This window comes from Telopea speciosissima, chromosome 11 (assembly GCF_018873765.1).
Source record: "Telopea speciosissima isolate NSW1024214 ecotype Mountain lineage chromosome 11, Tspe_v1, whole genome shotgun sequence".
NCBI classification, from domain to species: Eukaryota; Viridiplantae; Streptophyta; class Magnoliopsida; order Proteales; family Proteaceae; genus Telopea; species Telopea speciosissima.
Genome location: NC_057926.1, coordinates 32,635,888 through 32,663,839, shown reverse-complemented (window position 1 = coordinate 32,663,839; position 27,952 = coordinate 32,635,888). Strand labels below are relative to the sequence as shown.

The window sequence follows — 27,952 nt, the reverse complement described above, 5'->3', positions numbered from 1 at the left end:
CAGAAATACAGACCTTTTCTAATAAGTAGTCAAAATTGGAAGCATGAAAAAATTCATCAAACCTTAGCCAATTCCAAGATTTAGCAGCCATACTGAAACTGGGTCTGCAATACTTAGCTAATTTTTTCATTTCTGCAGAACCAAATAAGCTCGATGATCTTAAAATGCAAGAAAGTGGGAGGCTAAGATTCTTATACCTATGACGAAACCGATCTTGACCCCTGAAGCCGCAGGGATATCTTTCACAGCCAGAGGCAAAACCACAAAAAAAGGAACATAAAACATTGCAAGCCACCTCTGAATAAACATATTTGCTGGCTCGAAGAAGTTCATCATACTTGTTGCGGCAGAAGGGACTACAGAATCAAGAATCATCAGAATGGAAAACACACAGAACATCCCGAAGAGGGCACTTGGAAACTTGATAGTTGCGGCTTTAAAAACCCGTTCCAAAAATTTATCCATCGCCAGAATGATTCCGAGCGAAAATAGCTGATGCAAAATGCTGACGACCTGGGAATTCAACATTCCAGAATGAGATTAAAACCATTACTCACACTCTGAAACCCAAGAAGCTAAACATTCCCCATCTCATTGCTCATAGACTTTACCTTAATTTGACGGCAAGAGTGAATATTGTCGGGACCAACGGAGAACGACCAAGATTGGGGGCCTATAGCCCTAATTGGCAATAACATTGGTCGGTCATTGGGGATTTTCTGTGAGGATTGAATGCCATTGAATGAGACTGATGTCTGCATATGGGTTTTCACAAATGGAATCACTGGTTTTCGAAGGATTCCTGTGGAGTAAGTGGGATAGGGACGCAGAAATCTGGGGGTAGCTGAAGTAAAAGCCATGGAAAGCAAAGGAAGGCCTGCTCCTGCGTCCTGGGAGAGAAACCCATTTCATGTATTAAAGATTTTGGATTATGGACTGAAAAATGCCGTTCGAATCATGAGGTCTTCTCTCTCTCTCTCTCTCTCTCTCTCTCTCTCTCTCTCTTGCACACAGAGATATCACTGTCCAACGGAGTTTTATATTTCCCGGGGATTTCAAAAGTTGACCAAAATAACCTCAAAATTAAGGCGCCAAGCTCTCTAGTAGATGGTTTTAAAAGCATGATCTGATCCGATTTTCACCTCCCACCACTTCTTCTTCTTCATCATCATCTTACATATCCCATTTGGATTTCTCGCTCAAGTTTCATTGATTTCAATTTTCTCTGTAACTATTGATGATCCACCTATTTCTTCGGATCATTTAGACTTATTGGTTGGAAATTCAGTCCATCCTTCATCTTTCCTCATTCAGTTTCTAGTTGTCCATAATCTCTAAAACTTGAACAAAAGGGATAATTTTTTGATAGGTCCTCTGTTTCCAGCACATTATTTTCCACTATCTCTCTGTGTTCTTATATTCCGGCGAGAAAGTCACCGGGAAAATGGAAAGAAGCCTAAATACAGGCGCTCCACTGTCTTTCATGAGCGGCATTGACATCCGCTCAGCTCTATCAGAACTCTTACTAATGGGCAGAACAAACCCCATTGGTCTTAATATTCTTTAATTGCCGGATTTCAAACGATGTAACAAGTCAAGCACAGGAGCCATTAGGTTCCTCCATCTATCTTTGCCACAGGGAGCTGCTACAAAAGTTTAGGGGCGAAAAGCAGGTTTGGAGTGAGGTTACAGAGGTGGTGTTATGTGCCTTGCGTCAGTCTAGTATGGAATAAGTTAATGTTGAATCAGTTTTAAAAGTTTTTTAAATATAAATCAAATACCTAACATTTAGTATCGAAATCCAATATCACACCATGGATTGGGTTATAATATTCTAGAAAAAAAACTCTTCTTATGTGAACCATACAAATAAATAGCACTAGCATTTTATGTTTTAATTTCAAAATGGTCACCCAATTCATCTGAAAAACACCCGAAGAAAATGAGAAGGATATTTCGAGTAGGCACTAAGCACGCTCTAACACTTATTAAGTTGAGAATGAAACTTGGAGTAGGCACTAAGCACGCTTTTAACACTAATTAAGTTTTACTCAATTCTTTTCTAGGCAGGCATGCCACATGCCAAACATAATTTAAACAAAAACAAAAAAACAAAAAGAGAGTGTGATCTCCACCATCTTTTGGTGAGGAAATGCCTTCTTAAGTTTTTAATTAAGGTAATTGATCGGAAACTGTTTTTCTGATTTGTGCGGTTAAGAGGTTCAATTGGAATCAGGCTGAACCTTAATCAGAATCCGATTTGAATCAAGAATCGATGAGAATCGGGAATCGAATTTAGCCAATCCTGATTCTAAATTCGACTAGAATTGAGGATCGATTCCGATCCTTAAAACCATGATACCAATACCAATTGTGCCACATGGAAGACTTATTTGACTTTTAAAAAAAACAAAAAGAAAAAAGAGGTCTTAATCAGATTTTATCAATTTGGTTATAATAGTTTATACACAATATCTCTTACCAAAATAAAAGTTAATAAACAATACTATTTTATAAACTTATGAGGGTATTGTGGAACTAAAAGAATCAAGTGATCAGTCCATGATCAATGCAGAAAAATGTGGTTGATACTTACACATGTTTTGTGAACTTATATATATATATTCTCCATTGATAAACTATATTGTTCTTCTATTATTCTTGTTTTCAATTCTTGGAGCTTTGTAATCGATACTTTTACGAAATGGATAAATTGAAAAATCTACTGAAACCCAATCCAAATTTTGCTTGAGAGTGCTGAAAGGTCAGATGTGATAGCATACAAAGTGCGACCCAGCGGAAGCAAATACAAGATCAAGATATCGATGGGAGAAGTCATTCAATAACAGAATAATACATGGATCGATCATTACCTAGAGCCTCACAGATGCAAGACCTCCAGTCGATGATAGCCCTTTCGCGATCATTCCATGCATCACGCAAGCTTTGTGTTCCCCACACGGTCAAGCTATCTCCTCCACACCACCAAGGAACACAAGACGTTGGATTTCTTCTAGGATCAAACACCAAGAGAGCAAGAAGGAGAAAACAGATTTTGGAGGGGGTGAGAGAACTCCACGGTTTTTGGGGTTCCTTGTATATCTCTTGTGTGATTTTGCAATCCCACAAATAATATATATTTGCACCTCACACAATCCCAAAATGCTAGCTCACATGGGTGTGATATATTGAGTTTCCAAATGTGACTCAATTATCTTCCCATCCAATCTTTCTCAATGAGGAAAGATTTACATTGCTAGAGGAATCCAATATTGGGTTGAATATCCAATATTCACCCAATGAGTTTTCTTTTCTAACAATCTCCTCCATCCTACTGTAAGATCCAATCTTACAAGAGGATCATGAAAAGGAAGCCATGATCAACCGTTACTGCGTAAATGAATGGAACCGAAAGGAAAGGGATAGGATCGCAATGGGATTCCACTCAGCTTCTAAGGTGTTCAACACCGAAGATGCCAAACAGATGTAATAATCAACGCCTAAGGTAAGTATTTAAAACATGCATCAGTCCCCCCATAAAACAATGTTGCATGGTTCAATATAAGGCATGTATACGAAACTGTCAAACCTCAATGAACCGATACACAAATCGAGAGATTCAATTACTTTGATTGGACCGAGGAAAAATATTTCAAGTAAAATGTTCAAGAAAATAGATAATGTTTTGAATATATATCTAAAAGCATTTCAAAAACATTTTGAAAATGCTACCGGAATCGGATTTGTGTCCAATCCTATATAGAATACTCTCCTCAACATACTCCCAACGTATGGGCTGTGGGTTCCATGTTGGACATCTCTTTCGAACACAGTCAGACATTGAGAATCCAGTGCACCAATATATAGTCAGAGAGAGACATCAACTGTTGGTACACCAAAATTCTCAACATATGAATGCATCGATAAGGACCCCTCAGGTCAAGGGACCAATCATGAACTACTTAAGAGAATCTCATTTTCTTTATAAACCGATAGTACACCACATGTGAAATTCTCAAGTGATCTAGTCCAATGTATACACTGAATATGCACTCACATTTGTGTCTTAGAAAAATAACCTTCCTAAGCACACACAATGTGACCATCATGCCGGACAGGGTGTCCAATCCCATCCCTAGTGGTGAACAGTTTTAGGTATGAATACCTATGGACAATAACTGAGCTCAACAAATGATCACGCTAATCAAAACCAAATTTATTAATTCAAACAGAAGGAGTTTTGTACATTAGTGCCAGTTACCCATGAACTTCACCCCCATATTCCAACATGTTTCTCAAAAACACTAGGAGGCAATGCCTTAGTCATGGGGTCAGATAAGTTATCTGCAGTGTCAACCTTAGCTATGGCTATGTCACCACGCTGAATAATTTCATGAATCAAGTGAGATTTTCGCTCCACATGCTTGTTCCTCTGATGAGTTCTTGGTTCCTTTGCTTATGCTATAACTCCCCTGTTGTCACATAACAATTGTATGGGTTGCTGCACTAGCTCAGGCCCCACCCCTAGGTCTATCAAGAATTTCTTGAGCCAAACACCTTCCTTGGCTACTTTACTAGCTGCCAAGCACTCAACTTCTGTTGTGGAATCAGTTGTTGACTTCTGTTTGGCACTCCTCCAAATCACTGCACCCCCACCAATCATAAAGACCATCCCAAATGTTGACTTTCTATTATCCTTGTCAGTTTGGAAATCCGAATCTATATATCCAACTACTAATTACTGACAACGGATCACAACCATATACAAGGAAGTAATCTTTGGTCCTCCTTAGGTACTTGAGGATCCCCTTGACAGCTGTCCAATGTTCTTGTCCTGGATTGGATTGATATCGACTCACAATCCTTACAGCATGACAAATATCTGGCCTGGTACACAACATGGCATACATCAGACTTCCTACTGCAAAAGCATAAGGAACTCTCTTCAGTCTCAATTTCCTCAGGAGTTTAAGGACATTGTGACTTGGATAGACCAATTCCATGTCTGAGAGGCACATTACCTCTCTTCGAATCCTACATGTTGAACCTCTCAAGCACTTTGTCAATGTAGGTGGATTGTGACAATCCCAACATCCTCTTCTTACGATCTCTCACAAGTTTGATTCCTAGAATGTAGCTGACTTCACCCAGATGTTTCATTGAGAATGTTTTGGATAACCACATCTTTACAGATGAAAGTAACTCTACAACATTCCCAATGAGTAGTATATCATCCACATATAGGACAAGGAAACAGACGGCACCCCCACAGATTTTCTTATACACACATGGTTCATTAATGTTTTGTTCAAACTCAAATTCCTTGATAGTTTGATCAAAATGGATGTTCCAGCTTCTGGAAGCTTGTTTTAGTCCATAAATGAACCTCAACAACCTGCATACCTTGTTTTCCTCCCCTGGGGAGACAAAACCCTCTGGCTGACTCATGTATATAACCTCATCAAGATAACCGTTAAGGAAAGCGGTCTGTACATCCATCTGCCAGATCTCATAATCGTGGTATGCAGCAATTGATAATAGAATCCGAATGGATTTAATCATCGCTACCGGTGAGAAGGTTTCATCATAGTCAATACCCTCTTTCTGAGTGTATCCCTTCGCCACCAGTCTTGCCTTGAAACGTTCCACCTTTCCATCCACACCTCTCTTCCTCTTGTAGATCCATTTACACCCAATGGGTTTCACCCCTTGTGGCAGATCTTCAAGAGTCCAGACATGGTTAGAATCCATGGAATCTATTTCACTGCGAATAGCTTCCTGCCATTTCACAGAGTCAACATCCTGAAGAGCCTCAACGTAAGTATAAGGATCTGTGTCTGAACAATCAGACACCATGTGGAATTCTTCCACCTTTTGATCCTCCTCAATGAGAAGATTCAAACGAGTCAATGGTCTGATAGACCTCCCACTCCTCCTAGGCTCTTGAGGTTGTTGCTCTACTGCGGGTACGTCAACTGAAATTTCTGTCGGCGCAGAGGGTACTTGGTCATTAGTTATTTCTTTAATGACCACTAAATCTGATCTTGGCGAGATTACGTCATCCTCAAGAAAAGTCGCATGCTTACTAACTATGACTTTCTGATTAACAAGGTCATAGAAGTAGTAGCCTATTGTAGTCTTAGGGTATCCCAAGAAATAACATCTATTTGTTCGGGATTCCAACTTATCTGTCTGTTGTTTCCTTACATGTATTATGCAACCCCACACCTTAAGATGTTGGAGACTAGGCTTGCGCCGATACCACAATTCAAAAGGTGTTTTGGTCATAGACTTTGTTGGTACCCTGTTCAGTATATAGATGGCAGTTTCCAGTGCGAAACCCCAAAAACTCAATGGCAGTTCTGAATAACTCAACATGGATCGAACCATGTCCAACAAGGTTCAGTTCCTCCTTTCTAAAACTCCGTTCTGTTGAGGTATCCCTGGGGCAGTCAACTGAGATATAATTCTAGCTTTTTTCAGATAGTCCTTGAACTCATCTGATAAATACTCTCCTCCTCGATCAGATCGGAGGCACTTGATGCAATTACCCAAGTGTTTTTCAACCTCCGCTCGGAATTCCTTGAATTTGTCAAAGGTTTTCGACTTACGGTGCATCAAGTATATGTGACCATAACAAAAGTAATCATCAGTGAAGGTTACGAAGTATTCGTAACCATACCTCACCTAAACGTTAATGGGTCCACACACATCAGAGCGTATCAATTCCAACATAGCTTCGGCTCTTCTTCCCTTGTTAGAGAAAGGGTTACTTGATCATTTTTCCTTGTAGACATGACTCACAGGTTGGATAAGGTTCTACCTTTAATGAATCCAAAAGTTCATCCTTCACCAACCTGTTTATCCTTTCTATTTCAATATGACCTAACCTCAAGTGTCAAAGATATGTTGAATTATCTTGGGCTGATTTTCTTTTTATAGAATTATTGGAGATCTCATTTACCTCTAATATCGATTTTAAGAGATATAATCCGTTATCTAGTGGGCCAGTAATAACAAAATAATTTTTAAATCAAATAGTTAACTTATCACCAAAAAGAAAAGTATAACCATCCTTCACTAGCTTACTAACAGAAACAATGTTCCTCCTAAATAAGGGGACATAAAAACAATCTTTCAAAATTAAAATACTACTATTAAAAAATAAAGTGAAATCTCCAACAGCTTCAGCAACGGCCTCAGCATCGTACCCGTTCTCCAACGAAGTTCATCTTTACTCAGCCTTCTTGTTAGCTTGAACCCCTGCAACAAGTTGCAAATATGGGCGGTAGGCCACGAGTCCACCAACTATGTGTTAGTAGGTTCCTCTGACAAATTAGACTCATAAAGGACTAATGTTTAAGAAATACCTTCTTCCTGTTTCTCCTGCTTCTTTTTTTGAGCAGCCAGGAAAGCATGACATTCCTTCTTCCAATGTCCGTCCTTCTTACAATAGAAACAAGTCCCCTTGCCCTTGGTCTTCTGACTTCCCTTAGCACCAACCTTAGGGTTTTTGCCCTTGTCAGCCTTCTTGTTCTTTTTCTTGCCCTTGGACTTGGAGGAAGAAGACTTGTCCTTTGTAGTCAAGGCCTCCACTTTCTGCTTCTTGGATGCAGCTTCCACCTCTTGCAACATGTTACCCAGCTCAGGGAGTTCGATGGAGAGTTTATTTATGTTATAATTAACAATAAACGATCCGTAGATCTTCTGAGGCAAAGTGTAGAAGATGACATCCGTCTTATAATTCAGCTTGAAGGATGTCCCAAGGTTCTCCAGTTCTTGGAACAAGTTCCGCATATTCATCATATGATCTATAACTATAGTCTATAACCTTGAGTCATCTTCGTGCTATAAAGGAGTGTCACTAGTTGATGATGGGCATGTCTTTCTTCTCTCCCATACATCTCCTTCAACTCCTCCATCATGTCTTTGCTCAAGTACAGATCCATGATCGAATCAGCGATGGTCTTTTCCAGAAAACTGAACATAAGGAGTTTGGCCTTAGAGTTTTTCTGTCGAAATAACTCATAGACCGGCTTGGATTCAGGGTTTTCCTCATTAGGGAATTCAGGCTCTTCTTCATCCAGGACAAACATTAAACCTTCTGTAGATAGGAGTAACTTGATGTTCCTCCTCCAGTCAACATAGTTTGGGCCGGTCAAAATATGGTCTTTAATAAGGGCGGCATAGTTGATTTGGGTTGACATTTTTAAATCTACATGATGTACAAAAATTAACAATTAGCATGATCTACAACCATTGAAAAACTGGGGTAAGAATAATCAATGGTCAATCACACCCTAAGCTTCCCTCTGGCTTATAGGGCATGAATTGGAAAAGCATCAACCCTTATGCTTTTGACGTAGCCTATCGGAGTTCATCATTCACATGTTGGTTGGATGGACTATTCTGTCCGTCACTTAGACTTCCAATGTGATTTGGTCACCTGAGTGTCATGCCCATTCCTATCGGCTGACACACACTCAAGTCAAGTGTTTACTCTTAATTTTGGAGGGAACTATGGTGTTTATGGGTTAATGCCTACTAACATAGTACATATACCACTGACCACATTCACTACCCATCAGATGTGAGATGAGTGTAGACAATTTCACCAACTTACCCAAATATTATTGTTTGAGTTAAAATAATACCGCTAGCGTACGGGTCAATCGTAGCTACGGGTAGAACACGAGGCGATATATGCCACTCTATTTAACTAACTTAAAAATAATGCAAAGTGAACCAAGTTAAAGTGTTAAATTAAACTAATGAAAATTAATGCATCCTAACTCATAAGCATCTAACAAAATTAAGGGATTAAATTGGCGTCCTAACACATGAGCATCTAATCTATCAAACTAACGCAAATTAAAAGGAATAAAAAATATAGCCACACATAATAACCACATAAAAAGGAATAAGGGAATAAAAGTGCATCCACAAACCACAACCATATATAAAAAAAATTAAAAGAAATAAAGGGAGAAGAAGAAGAAGATAGAGAGATATAGAGGAGAGGGAGAATGAGATTAAGGGTTTAGAGAATGAAAACCTGGATGTGCTTGAACCGGACTGAAATTGCTTCCTCTTCTAAATCTCTAAGTCTTGTCATCAACTTAGAAACTTAGACTAGAAAGCTTGAAACTAAACTAGAATTATTACAACCATATTGAAGACATAAAATTAAAGCATGAATCAAAAGCATTACAACCATGAAATTGAAAGAATGAAATCAAACTAGAACTTAGAAAGCCAAAAACTAAAAGAAGAGAAGAAGAAATTTCACTAATTAATTGAACTAAAAATTACACTAAAAACTGAATTAAAATTGAACTAGAAACTAATTAAAAACTGAACTAAAAACTAACTTGTTACAACCCAAAGGGCAAGGGGTATTTATAGGGGGAAGGGAGAAGAGAGAAGAGGGAAGTGGTAGGAGAAATATTCCCTAAGAAAAGAGAATATTCTCTTCTCCTTCCTCCTTTACATTTCCTTGAATCCCAAGAAAAAAGAAAAAAAGTAGAAAGAGGGGGAGAAAAGAATCCTAGATACATAAATCTTCTATTTATTAAAAAGTAACTTTCTAATTCTAACTTGTGCTTCCTTTTCTTTGTAGGTGTCTTCTCCAAGTAATGAGATCAATGCATCTTTGACTTTTCAACCTTCCATAGATGAGAGAATATTTTTCAAATTAAATCTATCCATAGTCAAATCTCAAAAGTGCCCTTGGAAAGTTGGAGGAGAGAGAGAGCAAGGGTGATGACTAAGATTCTACTCACAATTAATGAAATATCAAATCTATCCTTAAAAAAACGTGGAGAATGGGATGCTTACATGGGCCTCACTGTTGTATTCCTTACAAAAAATCACCTAAAATAGACCCAAATTTCATCCAATTTGGAGTTCGGGAGCCCAAGATATCTCAAGTTGAAGTTGGACTGCTCTAGAGCCTTCCAAATGAAATCTTTCAGCTGATAGAAAGATAATTTCTGATAATTATGCTAAGGCCCCTAGAATCCAAACTTTCGCTTTACTTTGTTTTCGGTCGACTATCAATAATTACAAATAAACCCCTATCTGCGGAAACGACCGTAACTTCTTCGTTTCAACTCGGAATTAAGTGCCGTTTGAACCGTTGCAAAGCCGACTCGACGGGCTATGCATCCATACTATCACGCCCAGATTCCTTAACCATCAAAATCCATGATCGGAGCATACAAATACGCTTCACACATCCACCAGGATCACTGATGCAGTATTTAAGCTAACTCACCCATACCACACGCGTTATTTTAAACGACTAGATGAAATATAAATAATCATAATCAGAGTAGTGATGACTATGTGATAACATAGATATATTGACTGTGGCAGTTTATCCAAAGTTATCATTTCATCACATCAAGATGTCAACAGTTATAGATCATTCCCATCAGGACTTATGTATTACATAATATTTCGATAACACCTCACTCATGACATGAGTCAAAATAATAAGGTAGCAAGGTATCAATGTAGCAAAACATAAAGTATAAAAATGCGGCCCACGACCCAAGCTACTACTCCCCCTGGTAGCAAGCCTCGCAGTAGCAGTCCGATCCATGCTCCCCAACCTTGGGAGCACACCAGCCATCGCTAATGCCCTCAGGAACAACATACGTTGAGCCGACCAGCTCCACCATACGTGCACCATCATCTAAAAAGAGGTTTCCACGAGGAATGAGCTCTACTGAGCCCAATGAGCAAATCGAATCATGCAAATGGCTACAATATTCATAAATGCAATCACAAACATGCAAATCAAACATGATAAACGAATCCCACAGCATCCCATACCACCAGGACAATTCGTACGTCAGGTCTGATTTACAGTAATGCCACATGAATTCAATTTTTATTATTATCCACCTAACAAACAAATGCCTAAGTCTGGTCTAGTGCTACTGCAACACCCTAGGTAGCATCCCCGACCTTCCATCTCTCACACGCGAATGGCCTATCCGGCGATGTCAACCCGAGTTGCGGTTGGAAGCCTGCCATATACGTGTACGTCCTGTACGGCAAACCCCCGATATAACCCCACTGCCACAGTTCCGGTCCTTGTATCGGAATCACCGCTCCCAGCACCTCAATCGGTACACACTGGTGTCCCCATGGGGGGGATTATCCACCACATAAACCCCTGTTGGCAAGGGTCGTAGCACCGGGTATAGTGTTATCCTAACCAGCATACATCTAATGCATATTAAGGTACGTACACGCGTAGACCAAAGGTCGAGTCCATAGTCCCTCCATGTCGGGCTCGCTATCCTCTCGCGCCCTCTAACTTACACGTGCACATTATCCACCTGCCAAAGAATTGCCTAAGTCAGGTCTAGTGCTACTGCAACACCCCAGGTAGCGTCCCCGACCCTCCATCTCTCACATGCGGATGGCCTATCCGATGATGTCCACCCGAGTTGCGGTTGGAAGCCTGCCATACACGTGTATGTCCTGTATGGTAAACCCCCGATATAACCCTAGCTCTCACCTGGCCTTGGCGCCCACTACGGAACCGATCTGTTGAGAATGGTGCCCCGAGTCCGTCGGAAGTCACCACCGGTTACCCAACACCTTACCCCCTGTTGGTAAGAGGTGTAGCACTGGGGAAGTGTGATCCTAACTATATGCTTCTAAATGAGTAAAGGTGCATGCATACGTATAGGCCAGAGGTCGAGTTCATAGTCCCTCCATGTCGGGCTCGGTATCCTCTCGCGCCCTCTAGCCTACACGTATATATATAATTATTTTCAATTTTTGATCCCAAGTCCGGTGCACACTGCGGCACTTAGATCACATCAATCTTACACATCTCGTACTCATCACACATTCTCATATCTCAGATCCCAAGTCTGGCACACACTACGACACTTGGATCACCTCAATCTCACATATTTCACATTCACCACATATTTCCATATTCTAACACATGGCCATATCCGTTCTCAACACACATAACCATATTCAATCGCAACACCCATAACCATATTCAATCTCAACATATATAACCATAACCATCCTCATCACACATGTCCATCTCATCATTTAATCACATTCGCATTCTCAGTCTCGTCACACAACTATGTTTTCATTCAAAATCTCATCACAATAGTAATTTGAATATAAAATACATCCTAGCATCTACATTAAACATGGAAGAATTTATACCAATTTATCTCTAACACAATAGGCATTATTAGTTATACACTCTAGACCATTAAACAAATAGATACATGTAAGACATTCACACAACAAGATATAAAACATTCCAAAATAGGGTCGGCTATCCGATTTCCTCACCTTGTTCTTCGAATCAATGATGCTAACCAAAATTCTAATCCTCGCGTGTATCCGTACGGCTCCTCCAGACGGTTGTAGTTACCTAATTTAATATATTTTAAAAGGCATTAACATTTGTAGATAACCCTTATTAAAATCCCTTAAAACCTCTACTTAAGTATTGTCGAAGTAAGCGAGGTCACTGAAGTAAATTCGATTGTGGTAAAGCTATCAATGCACATTAGTCATCTTCAAACCCAATTTATAGGGCCTTCCCCTCAGATTTGGCTAAAGGTATCTTCATATGAAATATAGCCCTTCAAGTCTAGTTTATAGCGTAATTCGAATTGCATCGATTGAGTATGTATCGACGAAGTTATGATTAAAACAATGGGTAAAGGTCAGAAAAACGGTAGAAGCAATTTCTGAAAACGGTAGAAGGGTTCTGGGTTGCTTCTACCGTTTTCATTCTAACTTTTTTAGGCAGAGAGAAAAAGGTAGAAAGGAAGATCTGAAAAAGGTAGAAGGGCACCTGGGTTGCTTCTACCTTTTTCATTCTACCCTTTTTAGGCAGAGAGAAAAAGGTAGAAAGGTAGATCTGAAAAAGGTAGAAGGGCACCTGGGTTGCTTCTACCGTTTTCAGCCGACTGCATCTACCTTTTTACAGAAAAGACTTACATTGAATACTTGGCTTGGGCTTTGGTTTCATAGCTTAAATAGGTATATCCTAGGGTTATACCATGCAATTTTGGTTAAAACTATTACCCAAATCTAGGGTTTTAGGTCTTATCACCAAGAGAGTTTATAAACCCAAGCTTACACATGAGATGGGTGATAGATTTAAAATCAATGAACCCTAGCTTATACATTCTTGTGCTAGAGTTGGCATTGATGGACCATCCCATAATAGTAGGGGTTTTTTGGTACATGGAAGTGCATAAGAGGGGTAGATGTGCTCAATCAAACCTCCATGAATTGTTTGATACATAACCATGGAGGTTTACATAACCATGGAGGTTTAACCTAAGGTTCCAAGGAGAAACCTAAAATCACAAGCTCTTGGGTTAGGGTTTACCTAATGGTCTTAAAATAACATTTATGGAAGCATGGAAGCTATAACAGCTCACTTAGTACAAGCATCAAAGCATTAACATCCCTTATTGATGGCACTCCCCATTTGCTAGGTAGAGCTCCATAAATGGTAGGACATGGTTCTTCCATGATTTCTTCCAAAGATTGCATAGAGAGAGAGGAAAATAAAATGGAGAGGAGTGTACCTACAATGGTGAGGCAAGGTAAAGGGTGTGCTCCTCTCACCTTCTTCTTCCCTTTCTCTTTCTTTTTCTTCTTCTTCTTCTTCTTCTTCTTCTCTTCTTCCTCCTCCTTCTTCTCCAAATCGATTTAAGTTTCTAATTTGGGGGAGAAATGGGTGAATAGTGCAATGGTCTCTATTTAACACACATGGCCACTAGGGCATGTTTGGTTAGACACTATACTTAGTTTCCTAGGATATGTTTGGCTAATCACTAACAACTTAGGTCCCTTTTTAAGTTATTGGACCCTCTAACCAACTTAGGCCCACAGTCCATATAAGAAGAGTAAAGTGGGCCTAATGTCTCTAACCCAATTTAATGTCATATAGGGGTAGGTAGGTCCCACCCGATCTAGGTAGTATACATACATACGCTCCGATCAATAACTCCTATAAACCTTCATTACAAGCACCACTTGGGGTGAGTTGACTTTAATACCCCTAGACTAAGTTAACATTAAGTAGGGGTAGGTCTCACTTAGGGCTAGGTGGGGCCCACATTCCTTTAATCTAGTTTTAAAGCTTAAATGGCCTATTTTTTACTCGGATCGATCTGAGACTTTCTCCAGTTCACTCGCACACCTTCAAGGGCATAAATACTATGGATCATACGCATCAAATGTCATTAGCTACCATGCATGGTTGAATTTAATTATTCACGGTTAACCACTTATCACTAATCATCCGAGTGGGGGGTTCGGGTTCCCCTCCCGATTGACCCCGCACCACAACATGTACACAGAGGGTAGTCGAGCAGCTTCTACTATGATAAAAGTATTTTTCATCCTTTCTCACAATAATTTTATCCTTGATCGCTATAGCCCAAGGTCAACGATGTCGCCTTGTCGGTATCGCAACACTTAATATCAAAATTTTAAATTAGCCCGGATTTTTGGGCATGGATATAACACATACTATTAACACCTCAAAATTATGTTAAGGGACCCACTCGTAATCACATTCAAATTTGATTGATTGGCTTGATTCTTTCAAAGGCTCAATCCAAACTTGATTTTCTCGACTCTGGCGCTTCCAATATTCTTAGCATCTTTTGCTCCATTTTCACAAGAATTCACCTAAAACCTGAAAAGCACAAGAAAACACTAAGTAACTCTGTCCAATGTGGTAAAATATATGCTTTATACCCTAAGATTTCACATATAAATGTGCTCATCAATTATCCTATCGGCATCTACAAGGGTAGATCGATGAAATTTCTACACTTACCAACTAAGGGAGGCCGTGAGAATCCCACCAACCATGGTTTTCCATATCACATTTGTATTGAATTGAGGGATAGCGGGAATGCATAAAAATCATAATCATACATCCAATATACAAGCATAATAGCACATCCATCCAAGGATAAATATTAACACATAAACACCAATGATTATAGGATAGCATCTTTAATCAACATGAGTTCATATCCATGACAAACTCACTTTGATTAAAAGATGGATGAGAGCAATCATAGCCTCATATGTTACTCCCACACATGACAATAATTATGTGATAATGCATATGCAACTAACTATTATAGGAAAATAATTTCAAAACTGCAATCAACTTGGACACTTCTAGTGAGCAAGTCCTTCCTTCAATCTTCATTCCAACAAACTGGCAAGTTCCTTGATCCACGATCTCAACAAGATCTCCAAGCGATTACAATAAATAATTTTAAAAATAAATAAAATTACGTAGCAGGAAATCAGTCCACCAAAATTGGATTGCCTGGAGGATAAAAAAGGAATTACATATAAAACCACATCCATGCCATGTCTAGCACATACATTCATCTAATGCATGTAATTTTTAGATCCCATAACCATGGTCCTCATTACACATATGATGCTAAAAAATTAATATTCCAATATTTTATGTGAAAAATGCCAAAAACATATAAAATCATCATTACCATGACAATCCAAGTCATTATGATCATGTGCATCCAATGCACCCATTAACCATTACCATGACAACTTATGTCATAATGATTATGTGCATCACATGACCATTACCATGACAACCAATGTCACAATGATCATGTGCATCACATAGCCATTACCATGACAACTTATGCAACAATGGTTATGTCACATGCCCCCACAATATAATCACATACATGCTTAAAATAAAATTAATAACTCATAAAATTATGATAAGCGATTATGCCCGTTGGGGAAGGTGGGTGAAGGAATGAATCTCTCCATCCATCTTCTCCAAAGGATCTCCCTTCAATAAGCAAACTAGAACTTTAATTAATTTTTAAAAAAAAAAAAAACTGCTACTTAAGGTAGGCAAAGGAAAAAGCATAAAGGATGGAGGATCACATGCGCAAAGTGCACAAAGGCACATAAGCGGCATCGCATGCGGCAGGCTACCAGACCACGCACGCGGTAGGCAGCCATGGCACACGACAAGGGGGCAGGCCACAGTAAGAGAGAGGGGTTGGGGTGCATGTGGTAGGTGGGGCGCGCGTAAGGCAGCAAGCCCGCGTTCCCTCCCTCCCATGCATCTCAATCTCAAATTTTTATTTATTTATTTTTTTTTATAATAAAAACTGAATACAAATATTTAGAGCATCACATGCATAATGGAGAAGAGAAGACAACCCCATCGATAACGAGGCTCTGATGCCACTGATAGCATACAAAGTGCGATCCAGCGGAAGCAAATACAAGATTAAGATATCGATGGGAGAAGTCATTCAATAATAGAACAACATAGGGATCGATCATTACCTAGAGCCTCACAGATGCAAGACCTCCAGTCGATGATAGCCCTATCGCGATCGTTCCACGCACCACGCAAGCTTTGCATTCCCCACACGGTCAAGCTATCTCCTCCACACCACCAAGGAACACAAGACCTTGGATTTCTTCTAGGATCAAACACCAAAAGAGCAAGAGGGAGAAAACGGATTTTGGAGAGGGTGAGAGAGCTAGCTCCACGGTTTTTGGGATTCCTTGTGTATCTCTTGTGTGATTTTGCAATCCGACAAATAATATATATTTGCACCTCACACAATCCCAAAGGCTAGCTCATATGGGTGTGATATATTGAGTTTCCAATTGTGATTCAATTATCTTCCCATCTAATCTTCCATCCAATCTTTCTCAATGAGAAAAGATCTACATTGCTAGAGGAATCCAATATTAGGTTGAATATCTAATATTCACCCAATGAGTTTTCTTTTCTAACAAGATGTTGGTGATGATGCCCTAGTCGAAGGGGGAAACTGAATAAGAACCAATTAATTGAAACCGAGTATGTGGTTTTCGTTTTCAAGAAAATATTGAAACAAATTCTATCTGGTTCGATTTCAATTTATATTCATTCTACTTCAAACTACACCAAACCAAACCGATTTACCCCCTTAGTTCAGAGAGAATTGTATTCAACTCAATTAGAACCTGGTTGTCAATATATTCTAGAAATAGTTTTTCATTTCAATAATCGTGGATTTTTCTATCTTCCAACGTTCCTTGGCTACTTTTCACTAAAATCAATCTGAAGGCCAGAAGGATCCCTAGTAGGAGATAACCTTGATATTATCATAGAAAAATAGCATTCTCTTTGTATTTCTATTGTAGTATTCATCATTTTCAAAGTGTCGCCTTGGTGACTAAACAATTTGTTTTGGTAGAAACAATAATCTTTTTTCACTTGTGCATAAAAAAAATGGAGAAATATAGCAACATGTGAATCAATTGAATAGTAAACTATGAATAGTGTCATGTGAATGTAAACTTTTTGTCGGTTCCAACTAAGATTGGGTTCTTCTCTTGGCAAATTCTTAATGGGAATGTCCCATGTGATGATATGCTGATGGGCTTGGGCGTTCTGTTGGCTTCTAAATGTGTGTGTTGCAAAGAGCCTTGGAGGGAAACTACTAATCACATTTTTATTCATGGTGGCACGGCTACCAAAGTGTGGAATTTTTTTAGTGGCTTACTTGACCTTGTCTTGCTCCCCACTCAAGACATAAGGAGTCGAATCCTTTTTTGGCATGCTCAGGCAACTTCTTATGGAATTTGCGACTTCATAAAAGGTATTATTCCCTCTTTTATTATTTGGGAACTATGGAGAGGGATAAACAATCGAATAACGAGGAAAGAAGGTTAACCTCCATAATCATTAAGAAGATTACTACATGGGTTCACGAAATCCTTTTCCTAAAGATCTTTCGAAAGGGAACTTATCTCTTAAGGATGACCTGATTTTGAAGGTTTTCAATTTAAGACCCCCAGCCCTAAAGTTGAAACGCCCAATGCCAATTTACTGGTGTCCTCCCTTCAATATGCTGAAATTAAATGTTGATGGTGCGAGTAGGGATAATCCAGGAGTGAGTGGTGGTGGCGATATCATTCGTGATAGTGAAGGATCCTTGATTGCTGCCTTCTCTAATTTTTATGGTATCTGTTCTGATTCGGTGGCTGAAATGAGAGCCCTATGGGATGGGTTGTGACTTTGTGCCAGTTTGGGTTTACACGATTTTTTCATTAGCTTGAATTCAGCTTCAATTGTGCATTTCGTCACACAAAGGAAATGTACTCTGTGGAGTTGTTGGTTTTGGTTCCAAGAGGTTATCTCTCTTTGTGACTCTCTTGGTGTTTGCATTCACTTCGCTTATCGTGAAAGCAATCGTGCTGCGGATTTTTTTGGCAAATTTAGCTTTGGCTCTTTGGTTGATTCTTCTTTCCACAATGCTCAAGGTCTCCCACAGGGTTTACATCAGATTGTTAATGATGACAAAGCTGGTTTACCAGTCCTCAGAATGTAATTATTTTATCGGGCGGTTTTTTGTTCCTGTGATGTGTGAGAGCGAGGTTCTTTGGGTTGGGGTAAGGCAGATTATGTCCCCCCCTTGTATTCTCCCTTTTAGTTGACTTTTAAATAAAATTTCAGGGGCCAGCTTGGGTCCCAGGTATATTAAAAAAAAAAAAACATGAATGTAAACTATGAATAGTGTCATGTGAATGATAACTATAAATAGTATCATGTGAATGATGATTGTGAATAGTGTCACCTGAATGGTAACTGTGAATATTGACTATGTGGGTTCACGTGTGCACAAAGTGATAACATATAAAAATGGTAAATACAAACTAACAAACACAAGTATTTAAGTGGTTCGGCTATGCCTACATCCGTGGGTATAATTGAGACTCCTCTATGAAAGAACTGAGAGAATAATAGTACAAGTAATAATACTTTGGATTTAAACCAAACTCAACCCTGTATGCAAAACTAAATACCACATTCTCAAACCGTTGAAGAGAATTTAAAAAATCCAACACTCCAAAGAGCTCACAACTCACTTATGGTGTGCTTGCTTATCTTTTGACTTCTTATCGTCACTCCATTTATATAGGTGAGCAAACAAGGAGTGGGACACAACTTTGTTGTTGTTTCTGTGTTGAGCGGTGTTGACAAAGAGAGGTAGGTGGAAGGCACTCCCCCCGCCCTCCCTCATTTTCTTCTTCTACTTTCATGGCCAAATGGTGCTTTGGTTGTTTGCACATTAATTCTCCATGTTTTCTTCATTATTGACTTTCTCTTCCCTTTTTTTAATTTCATCACCACCTCTTTTTCTTTGTCTGGGGATTGGATTGGCCCTCTTTATAAGGATCTCAACAAACTTCCCTTACGACTCATAATGAGGAATCTATCAATGTCATACTGGTCGTGCTTATGCAAAAGTTGTGCTTTACTGTGAGTAAAGATTTTGTTATCATATCTACACCATTCTTGTTAGTGTGAATCTTCTCTAGCTACAAAAGTTTTTGTTCTAGTATATCCTGAATCCAATGATACCTTACATTAATGTGCTTAGTCTTGTAATGGAAACCTTATATTTTTATTCATGTGGATGACACTATGATAGGATTGTCACAATGAATGGCATATTTGTCTTGTTTCAAACCAAGTTTTAGAGTGAATCGCTTAATCCACAACATCTCCTTACAAGCTTCTACAACATAAATATACTCAGTTTTTATATCTGATAATGCCATACATTTCACAGCTTATAGTGCTCTTGACCAGGGTTAGTATGAAATTCTGCTTACAACACCAACTACATATGTGATGTCAAGTCCTATATATATCATGGCATACATCAAACTTCCTACTACTGATGAGTAGGGAATCTTCCTCATTTCTAATCTTTCTTTCTCAGTTGAGAGATTTTGCTCACTGTTCAGAGTCTGACGTTGTTCTCTTGTACAAATACACAATGGCCTGATGTTGTTCTCTTGTACCTATGATCCATCAGGAATGAATCAAATTTCTTGTACCACTACCTTGGTGTTTGTTTCAAGCCGTACAAATTCTTTCTTAACCTACTGACCCTGTGTTTCTTACCCTTGACTTGAAAACCTTCTGGTTGCTCCATGCAAATCTCTCTTCGTCCAGGTCGCTAAAAGAAAAGATATTTTTACATTAAGTTAGTAAGCTTCAAAGTTTTGACTTGCTTTCAAACCCAACACTACCCGTATGAATGACATTTTCACTATGGGTAAAAAATCTCATCAAAGTCAATATATTTCTTTTTCCCAAAACCTTTTATAAGTAATCTCGTCGTATACCTTGGTTGTGATTCATTCTCTTCAGTCTTTAATCTAGTCATTCATTTTTTGTTGAGTGCCTTGTTACCTTTAGGTAGATTCACCAATTCATACGTATGGTTCTTATGCAAGGAATCCATCTCCTCTTGCATAGCTTTCAACTACTCACTCTTATGTTCATCAACATTTGCATCTTTAAAGTACCCTAGTTCACTTGCATCTATTATTATACCATATTGATGAAGTGGGTACATGGTAGATGATTTGCGCTTCATGGTGGATCTTCTCAACTAGGGTTTAGCTGGTGGCTCTTGAGTTTGTTACTACTCTTGTTCGCCTTCACCAATGCCTTCTATAAGAGCATCATTATTGCCATCACCATCACTATTTGCATCTTCATTACCTTCTTGCACATCTCTCCCATTATCTTGGGCCATGGGTGGAGAATTTAGATCAAAATCTACTAGGTCATCAATGAACAGTTGAGGTTTTTCGATCTTGTCAAAGTCTTCGATTATTTAATCTTCTAGAAAGACCACCTCTCTGCTCTTGATCATCTTCTTCTCAATTGGATCCCATAACCTGTAACCCGGTCAACTTGTCGTTAGCATTTTCTAAGAAAAAGTATTGTTTTGATTTATCATCAAGTTTGAACCGTTCGTCTTTCAGAACATGCACAAACGCTTTGCAATTGAACACCTTTAGATGACTGTAGGATACATCTTTCTCACCGTACTTGCTCAGGAATATCTTAATTTGAGGGATTGATGGAGACAAATTAATCAAGTAAACAATTTTTTGCATGCTACTCCCTAGTAACACCATGCCAATGTTTCATGTGAAAGCATGCATCTGGTTCTTCCTATAATGATGCAGTTCATTCTTTTAGCTATACCATTGTGTTGTGGGGCTATTGGGAACTGTCTGTTAATGGAGAATTTCATGATCTTTGCAATACTCTTCAATTGGACCATTGTACTCACCACCATTATCAGAACGAATGTATTTAAGAGGTTTCCATGTTTATCTTTCAACCATGACATGAAAATATTTAAACACATAAAAACTTGATCATTAATTTTCAATGCAAATGCCTACACTTTTCTAGATGCATCATCTATATAAGGAACAAAGTAAAAAGCACTACCACCAAGTGTTTTACTTTTATAGGTCCACATACATCAAAATGCACTAAATCTAAAATGTCGCTTTTTCTTTGAGGATAAACTTTTATTGAAGGTAACTCGGTCTTGTTCACCAACTAAACAATGAACACAATGGTTTAGGGGCATATCTTTCATGTTTGGCATCCCTTTCTCACTCATGTGGCCAAGTCGTTGATGTCACAAGTCTGTAATGGACTCATCCTCTGTTGTGTTTATCCCGGTCGTCATGCATATTTGTACATTTGTTTTGTACTAGTACAACATTTATTTCCTTTTGTCGCCATAAGGGATTCTTTGGTAAGCTTCCATCGACCGTTACCTAAGTGATTGTGATATCCTTCTTTATCTAAATTTTTTGAAGAGATCATATTTAGACGAATATTTGACACATACCTCACTTCCTTGAGAATAAATTTGTAGCCAACATTTGTCTCAATGCACATGTCACCCATACCATAAAATCTATTGTTGCCTATTTTACGACACCAAAATCACCTGTCTTAAGAGAATTAAAAAAAAATTTGTGAGAGGGGTAACATAATATGATGCACCTGAGTTTAATAACCCAATTTGAGTGATGATTGGAGAGGATGATGATGTCTCCTTCTGAGCTAACGTCAGTGGTGTCTTCTTCTTTCTTCCCATCCTAGTTTTCCCTCTATGCTTTGAGCTTTTTGTAGTCCTTTTTCATACGCCCAACCTTTGTACAATAGTAACATTTGATCCTCCTTCTCAACTTGGATCTTCCTTGGGATTTCTCATTAAGGTCGTCTGGTTCTGCTTCTTCCCTGGTTCTCTACAACAAATGCCATGTGATGAGACGAGTCCAAGGATTTTCTCCTTGTCTCTTCATTTAGTGAATTCTCTATTACTTGACTTATGATGGGTTTTCCATCTGGTGTCGAGTTGCTAAGTGACACCACCAGAGTTTCCCAGATGTCTAGTAGCGAACTGAGAAGTAGCAACGCTTGCAACTCATCGTCAAGAACCTCATTTAAGTGCTGCAATGGAGCTCCCTTGTTTGTATTTGAAGTTTATAAGTTTTTTATTAGAAATGCCATATTGTCGATAGTATTTCTCTCATACATGCCTTCGAGTATTTTCCACAGTGAATACGCTGACGTCTTTGTGGATACATGGTGAAAGATTGAGTTATCCAACCACTGACATATTTTCGGTCTAAGGCTTTCCACTCCGTATCGAGCATTTTCTTCGGTTTTGATGAGTCATCTTCTACAGGTGCATGCAGATTCTTGCAGTACAATAAATCCTCCATCTTGGATTTCTAGATCATCTGGTTGCTCTTGTTCAGGCTCATCATCAGTGTTGAAGTGCTTGTCTCTGTCGACAATTTTTACACATGATCATACAAACTTGACTCCGATACCACTTGTTGGAAAAAACGATGAACCTTTTTCCATCAGCGTGTAAAGAAAGATGGAGAAATATAGCAACGCATGAACATTAATTGTGAATAGTGTTACATGAATAGTAATCATGAATAGTGTCATATGAATAGAAATTGTGAATATTGACTATGTGGGGCCCACGTGTGCACAAAGTGATGAATGTACAAAAATGGTAAAAACAAACTCACTGACATAAGTATTTACGTGGTTCAGCTATGCCTACATCCACAGGCGTAATTGGAACTTCTTCATTATGGGAGTATTTAGAGAATTTCAATATAAGTAACAATACTTGGAATTAAACGAAACTAAATCCTGTATTCAAAACTGACACCCCTTGTACACCCGCTGTCAACTCATACTATCAAACCCTTGAAGAGAACTTAAAAAACCCAACACTCCAAAGAACTCACAGCTCACTTATTGTGTGTTTGCTTATCTTTCGACCTCTCACCACCACCCCTTTAAATAGGTGAGCAAACAAGGGGAGGGACAAATTTTGTTGTCGCTTCCGTGTTTGCGCTAACGAAGAGAGGCAATCCTCTCCCCCATTTTCTTCTTCTTTAATGGTTGAATGGTGCTTTGACCATTTACACATTACTTCTTCACATTTTCTTCATTGTTGGGCTTTCTCTCCCTTTTCTTTATTTCACCACCACCTCTGTCTTTTTCAGTGGATTGGGCTAACCCTCTTTATGAGGAGGACCTCAACAGGTTCTTGAACGCCCAGACAATCAATCATCACATTGTTCAAGATGCCAACACAGAAAATAGGGAGGAGACAAAGAAAGAAAAAAATAAGGATATTTGGGAGAAAATGAGGAGAACATGAAGGAAACGTGGGGAGAAGAAATGATAGCAGCTAGGGGTGCAAGTTTGGCCCTGTCAGCTCGAACCCGTCTTGAACCCGAACAGGGTCTGGGCTGAGATTTTTGGCTCTGAGGGCTGATCAGGGCTGGAAATTTCTGGTCCTGAGTCAAGATCGGGTTGGGCCAGGGTTGAGGCCTCGGGCTAAGCCTGGCCCACCCCGGCCCGACCCTATTTTAAGTTATACTATAAAATATATATTGATATAATATATATATTATAAACTTTAAACGTTGTCCACATTTTGTTATATAATATATTATATATGAAGATAATAAGTGATATAATACATTTTATTATAGTGTTATTTTGTGTAGAATTGATAATTTTTTCCTCAGCCCATTCCAGCCCATACATTTCCTTCCCCCTCCTCATGTTTAAGTCCAATCAGTGTCAGCCCAGCCCGACCCTGAGGGCGGATCAGGGTTGGATTTTTAAGGCCTTGAGTCAGGGTGGAGTCGGGCTTGGGCCCAGCTAAGGGGACTCAAGGTTTGGGCTAGGGTTCTATAAAACCCGACCCAACCCGACCCTATTGCAGCCCTAATAGCAACTGCCATTACTGGTAGAAAGGCTGTAGTGGCAACCACTGCCACCACTGTCCACCGCCCATTGTAGGAGGAGGAGGAGGAGGTACTCAAGTACATACCTAGAACTTATGTGCAACCAGCAACTTTTCTACCGTCGACATTCTTTAATTTCATATGCTGCCCTCTTATATTCGGAAGAAAAAAAAATCATTTCACATATAAACCACCATCAAAATTATATCTTAAAGGGAATAAAATATCATATTTTACATCTAAAAGACCCCCTTTACTATCCACACCTTAGTCACCTAGACGACAAACACCACCTAGATTCGCCATGGCCCCATGAAAACTTATTGAAGATTAATGTCTTGTATTCTGTGGTTTGAGTTGTGGGCCACCTCCGAAGGACCGTTATAAGCCCATAGGGCTTGAGGCCAGGAGGAGTTGGCGCACCTTGCTGCACCCCTTCTTTGTTGGCCATGCCAATCTAGGGGGCCACCTTTGAGGGAAATATTTAAGGGTTTACATGGGGGTAATTTAAGAAATTGAATCTCTTTGTTTTCCCTTTCAATTGGTAGTAACGGGGGTTATTATGATTAAGAGGGAATTGTTTGTAAAAAGAGAGACGAGAAGAAGAGAGCTTGTAACCCTAGTCTCCATTGCTAGTGAAGATGCTGTCATCTAACTATGAATATATGCACCTTGCCGAACCATCTATAGCCTTGCATTGTAATTGTAAGAAGGCCCTTTTTTCCTTTGGTGCGTTTTGTTTTCTGTATCATGGTTAGGTTTCAATATATTACACAACTATGGTAGCACTTTCCACAAGATGGAAATGGCAAGAATTACCATTTCCAACAATGAAATGAATTAAATGGTGTTCTATTTGAACAACATTGAACTACGCATTTGTTTTTTAGGGGTGGGGGAATAGGGAATTTTAGGGGGGAAGGTACCAGCCAGGAGACTAGAACTCGAGACCTCCTGGTGAGCATAGGCTTGAAGCGCACCACAGCTCACCAACTGCACAAGGCAGCTGTTGGTGCTGAACCAAGCATTTCTATTGTACTTTCCACAAGATAACAATGGCAAGAATTATCATTTCTACAATTTTTTAACCTTGATTCAAAATGTGGATGAGATCAAGATCCCAAAGATGAACATGATGATTACAGTTGAGGTAAATATTATTATTATTTGGTGAAATTAGTTGAGTTCAACCAGATTCAAGGTTCTTCCATCCTTGACCTCCTCTTCTCCATGATTGTTGCCTCCCCAAACCAAATCCCTGATAAGAAATCATTTTTGTCCATCTTTTCCATCACTTGTTATTTCATTTGGACAGAACGGAACCATTGTTGGGTTTCACAGCCCCCCAACCCTCTTGCAATTATCCAGAATGTGCATAGATGAATTGAGACTTAGGACTATATCCTATCACCCTGCAACCTGAAACCATGCCTGACCCACCTTCCCCTTCAATCCGGGAGATACTATCACTTACACAGCCAAACTTGCTGACCATCATCTGGGATGGCAGTTTTGCACAAGATTCTGGAGATCATGAGGCTGGTTGGGCGGTCATTATCATTCATAACAATAATTTCACATGTGCTTGTTTGGACTTTGGTTATGCAGGCTCAGCACAAGAGGAAGAAGCAAAAGGACTACTCCTCAGACTGCAGCGAATAGGATCATTGGGCGGCGCTCCTCTTAACATTTGGACTGATTGAACCAACCTGATCCAATGGCTCACCCAGTCTACTCATCAATGGCCATGGGAAGTGTTTACTGATCTATGGGACATCAAGAATAGTTTGAAATCCTATTATAGTGTTTGTTTTTGTAAGCAAAACAGGGCTTCTATTCAGACTGCTAATGACTTCCTATAAAAGCCAGAGTACTAGACACAAGAAGTATATTTCTGACATCTCTTTCTTTAGTTAATTTATCCCTCTTTATCACACCCCCCCCCCCCCCCCCCCAAAAAAAAATAATAAGTCTATTCCATTTTTGATACTTCCTGAAGTTGAATAAGACATTCTGGCAATTTCTTTATAAATATTCCATATTATAACAGTTAAGTTGCTCTATTGCAATGTGTTGGTTGCGGGTTCAGATTGGAAGCAGTTTCTCCTACGAAGCAGGGGGTAAGGTTTCCCTGCAGTTGCGGACTATCTTTTTTTTTTTTTTTTTTTTTTTAATTTCCATATTATTTTACTGCAACCATGAAACATAAAAGGAAACTGGATTTACATGTTTTCGCATAAAGGTTCTCCTTTTACAATAACCAAAAGCTGCTTTGTGATCAACATACAATCACTATATTTCCTGGAGAACAATTATATTGTGTATGTGGATTAGCCTAACTGTATAGGAAGCCATTGGTGGGCTGTACAATAGACAATAGAAGCCTTTCCCAAAAATCTGAATACTATTTGAGGGTAAGGATACTCATATTGATGCCTGAAATATAATTGTGTGAAACTTGCAAATAATTTTATCCAGCTATCAGAAGCAGGCTGTGCCTGAATACTGGAACTGAACAAATTAATGTGCCAGATACACCAGTTAGAGCATAAGCGATTGCACAAAAAGGGAGGGCTTCAGGCTCCTTTGCTGATAATGCTGCCGTTCCACTTCCATGACAGCTGAAACAACCACCGAAAGAGAAATTTCAGCTACGGTTAGCAATTCATCATGCATCAAAACAATGGCACAAGGATCCCTCATGAATATTTGGTTCTAACAATGAAAGATTGTGCTGTAAGATTTGTCAAGGAATAATATATTTTTTTATTACCTTTTAAACTACATATTCCAGGCAAAGATGCAGTATGTTGTACATATAAAGATACTTAAATAAATTTTATATTTTTTATACCATACTTTTCAGCAAGACATATTCTTTGCAGTCCATATCCTTTCCTAAATATTTTATTTTTGCTTAATTTTCAATCAGGGCAGTGTTATATAGGTCTGCACAAAAACACATTAGTGTTTTTCATAATATCACATTCCCTAATTGATAGACTTTGAATGTGTAAAAGATGAGAACCTTACACAGAACCAGAACCAGAGAAAAGACAGAGAGCAAGTAAAGGAGAACTAAACCAGCAATAGAATTAGTTTGTACTCTATCGCAGGTCTTCAATCAATATATAAAACAATGTAATAATAGTCGTCGCCTAGTCTTCCAGACACTTCCGTCACCTTGGTCGTCTTGTGGTTGGGGAGGAGAAGAGAGACAATTGGAGCTTAGTGTTTTTGCATGTCCATCCGTAGATACTAAGTGATATATATTAAGAAAAGTAGATGAAAACTATTTCGAAACAAGCAGACCTGCCAAGCTTTAGCAATATAAACCTAACAACACTTTGATGTGTTCTTAAGTTATATATTTCATACTATTCATATACATAGATACCAATTTCATATTATTCATACACATAGATACCTATTTCATATTATTCATACACATAGATCTCTCTCCCTCTCTCTATATCTTTCTTTCTTTCCCCCACCCCAACTTGAGACCTCATTTGAATTTGAGAAGAAAATTATGGATTTTTCTTGAGCAAGTACAGGAATTCGTCCACACCGTGTAATGAATCTTCCATGCACTGATCTGAAGAGTGCCTCACATAGTAGTCTGTATATTAGTATGACATAGACATATATAACTTCATATGATGTCATCTTGATAAATCCTTGAAAGAAGGTGTTATCAAATTATTCAGCCCAAGTATCTATCCGATCAACTTTCCCTTGTGAG

The 27,952-nt window shown here is 39.0% G+C and overlaps 2 protein-coding genes across 2 annotated transcripts in view; both read right to left on the bottom strand.

Annotated features, from left to right (window-relative positions):
- The window catches only part of LOC122646317 (plastidal glycolate/glycerate translocator 1, chloroplastic-like), a 35,258-nt gene extending 34,321 nt beyond the window's left edge, over positions 1–937 (bottom strand). The window contains exons 1-2 of the mRNA XM_043839849.1: positions 612–937; positions 198–513 (exon numbers count right to left, since the gene is read on the bottom strand). Coding sequence (XP_043695784.1) covers positions 198–513; positions 612–860 — 565 coding nt within the window. The 5' untranslated portion in view covers positions 861–937. The remainder of the gene's footprint in view (positions 1–197; positions 514–611) is intronic.
- LOC122646318 (plastidal glycolate/glycerate translocator 1, chloroplastic-like) overlaps positions 1–27,952 on the bottom strand; it is a 179,532-nt gene that overhangs the window by 61,888 nt on the left and 89,692 nt on the right. The window lies entirely within an intron of this gene.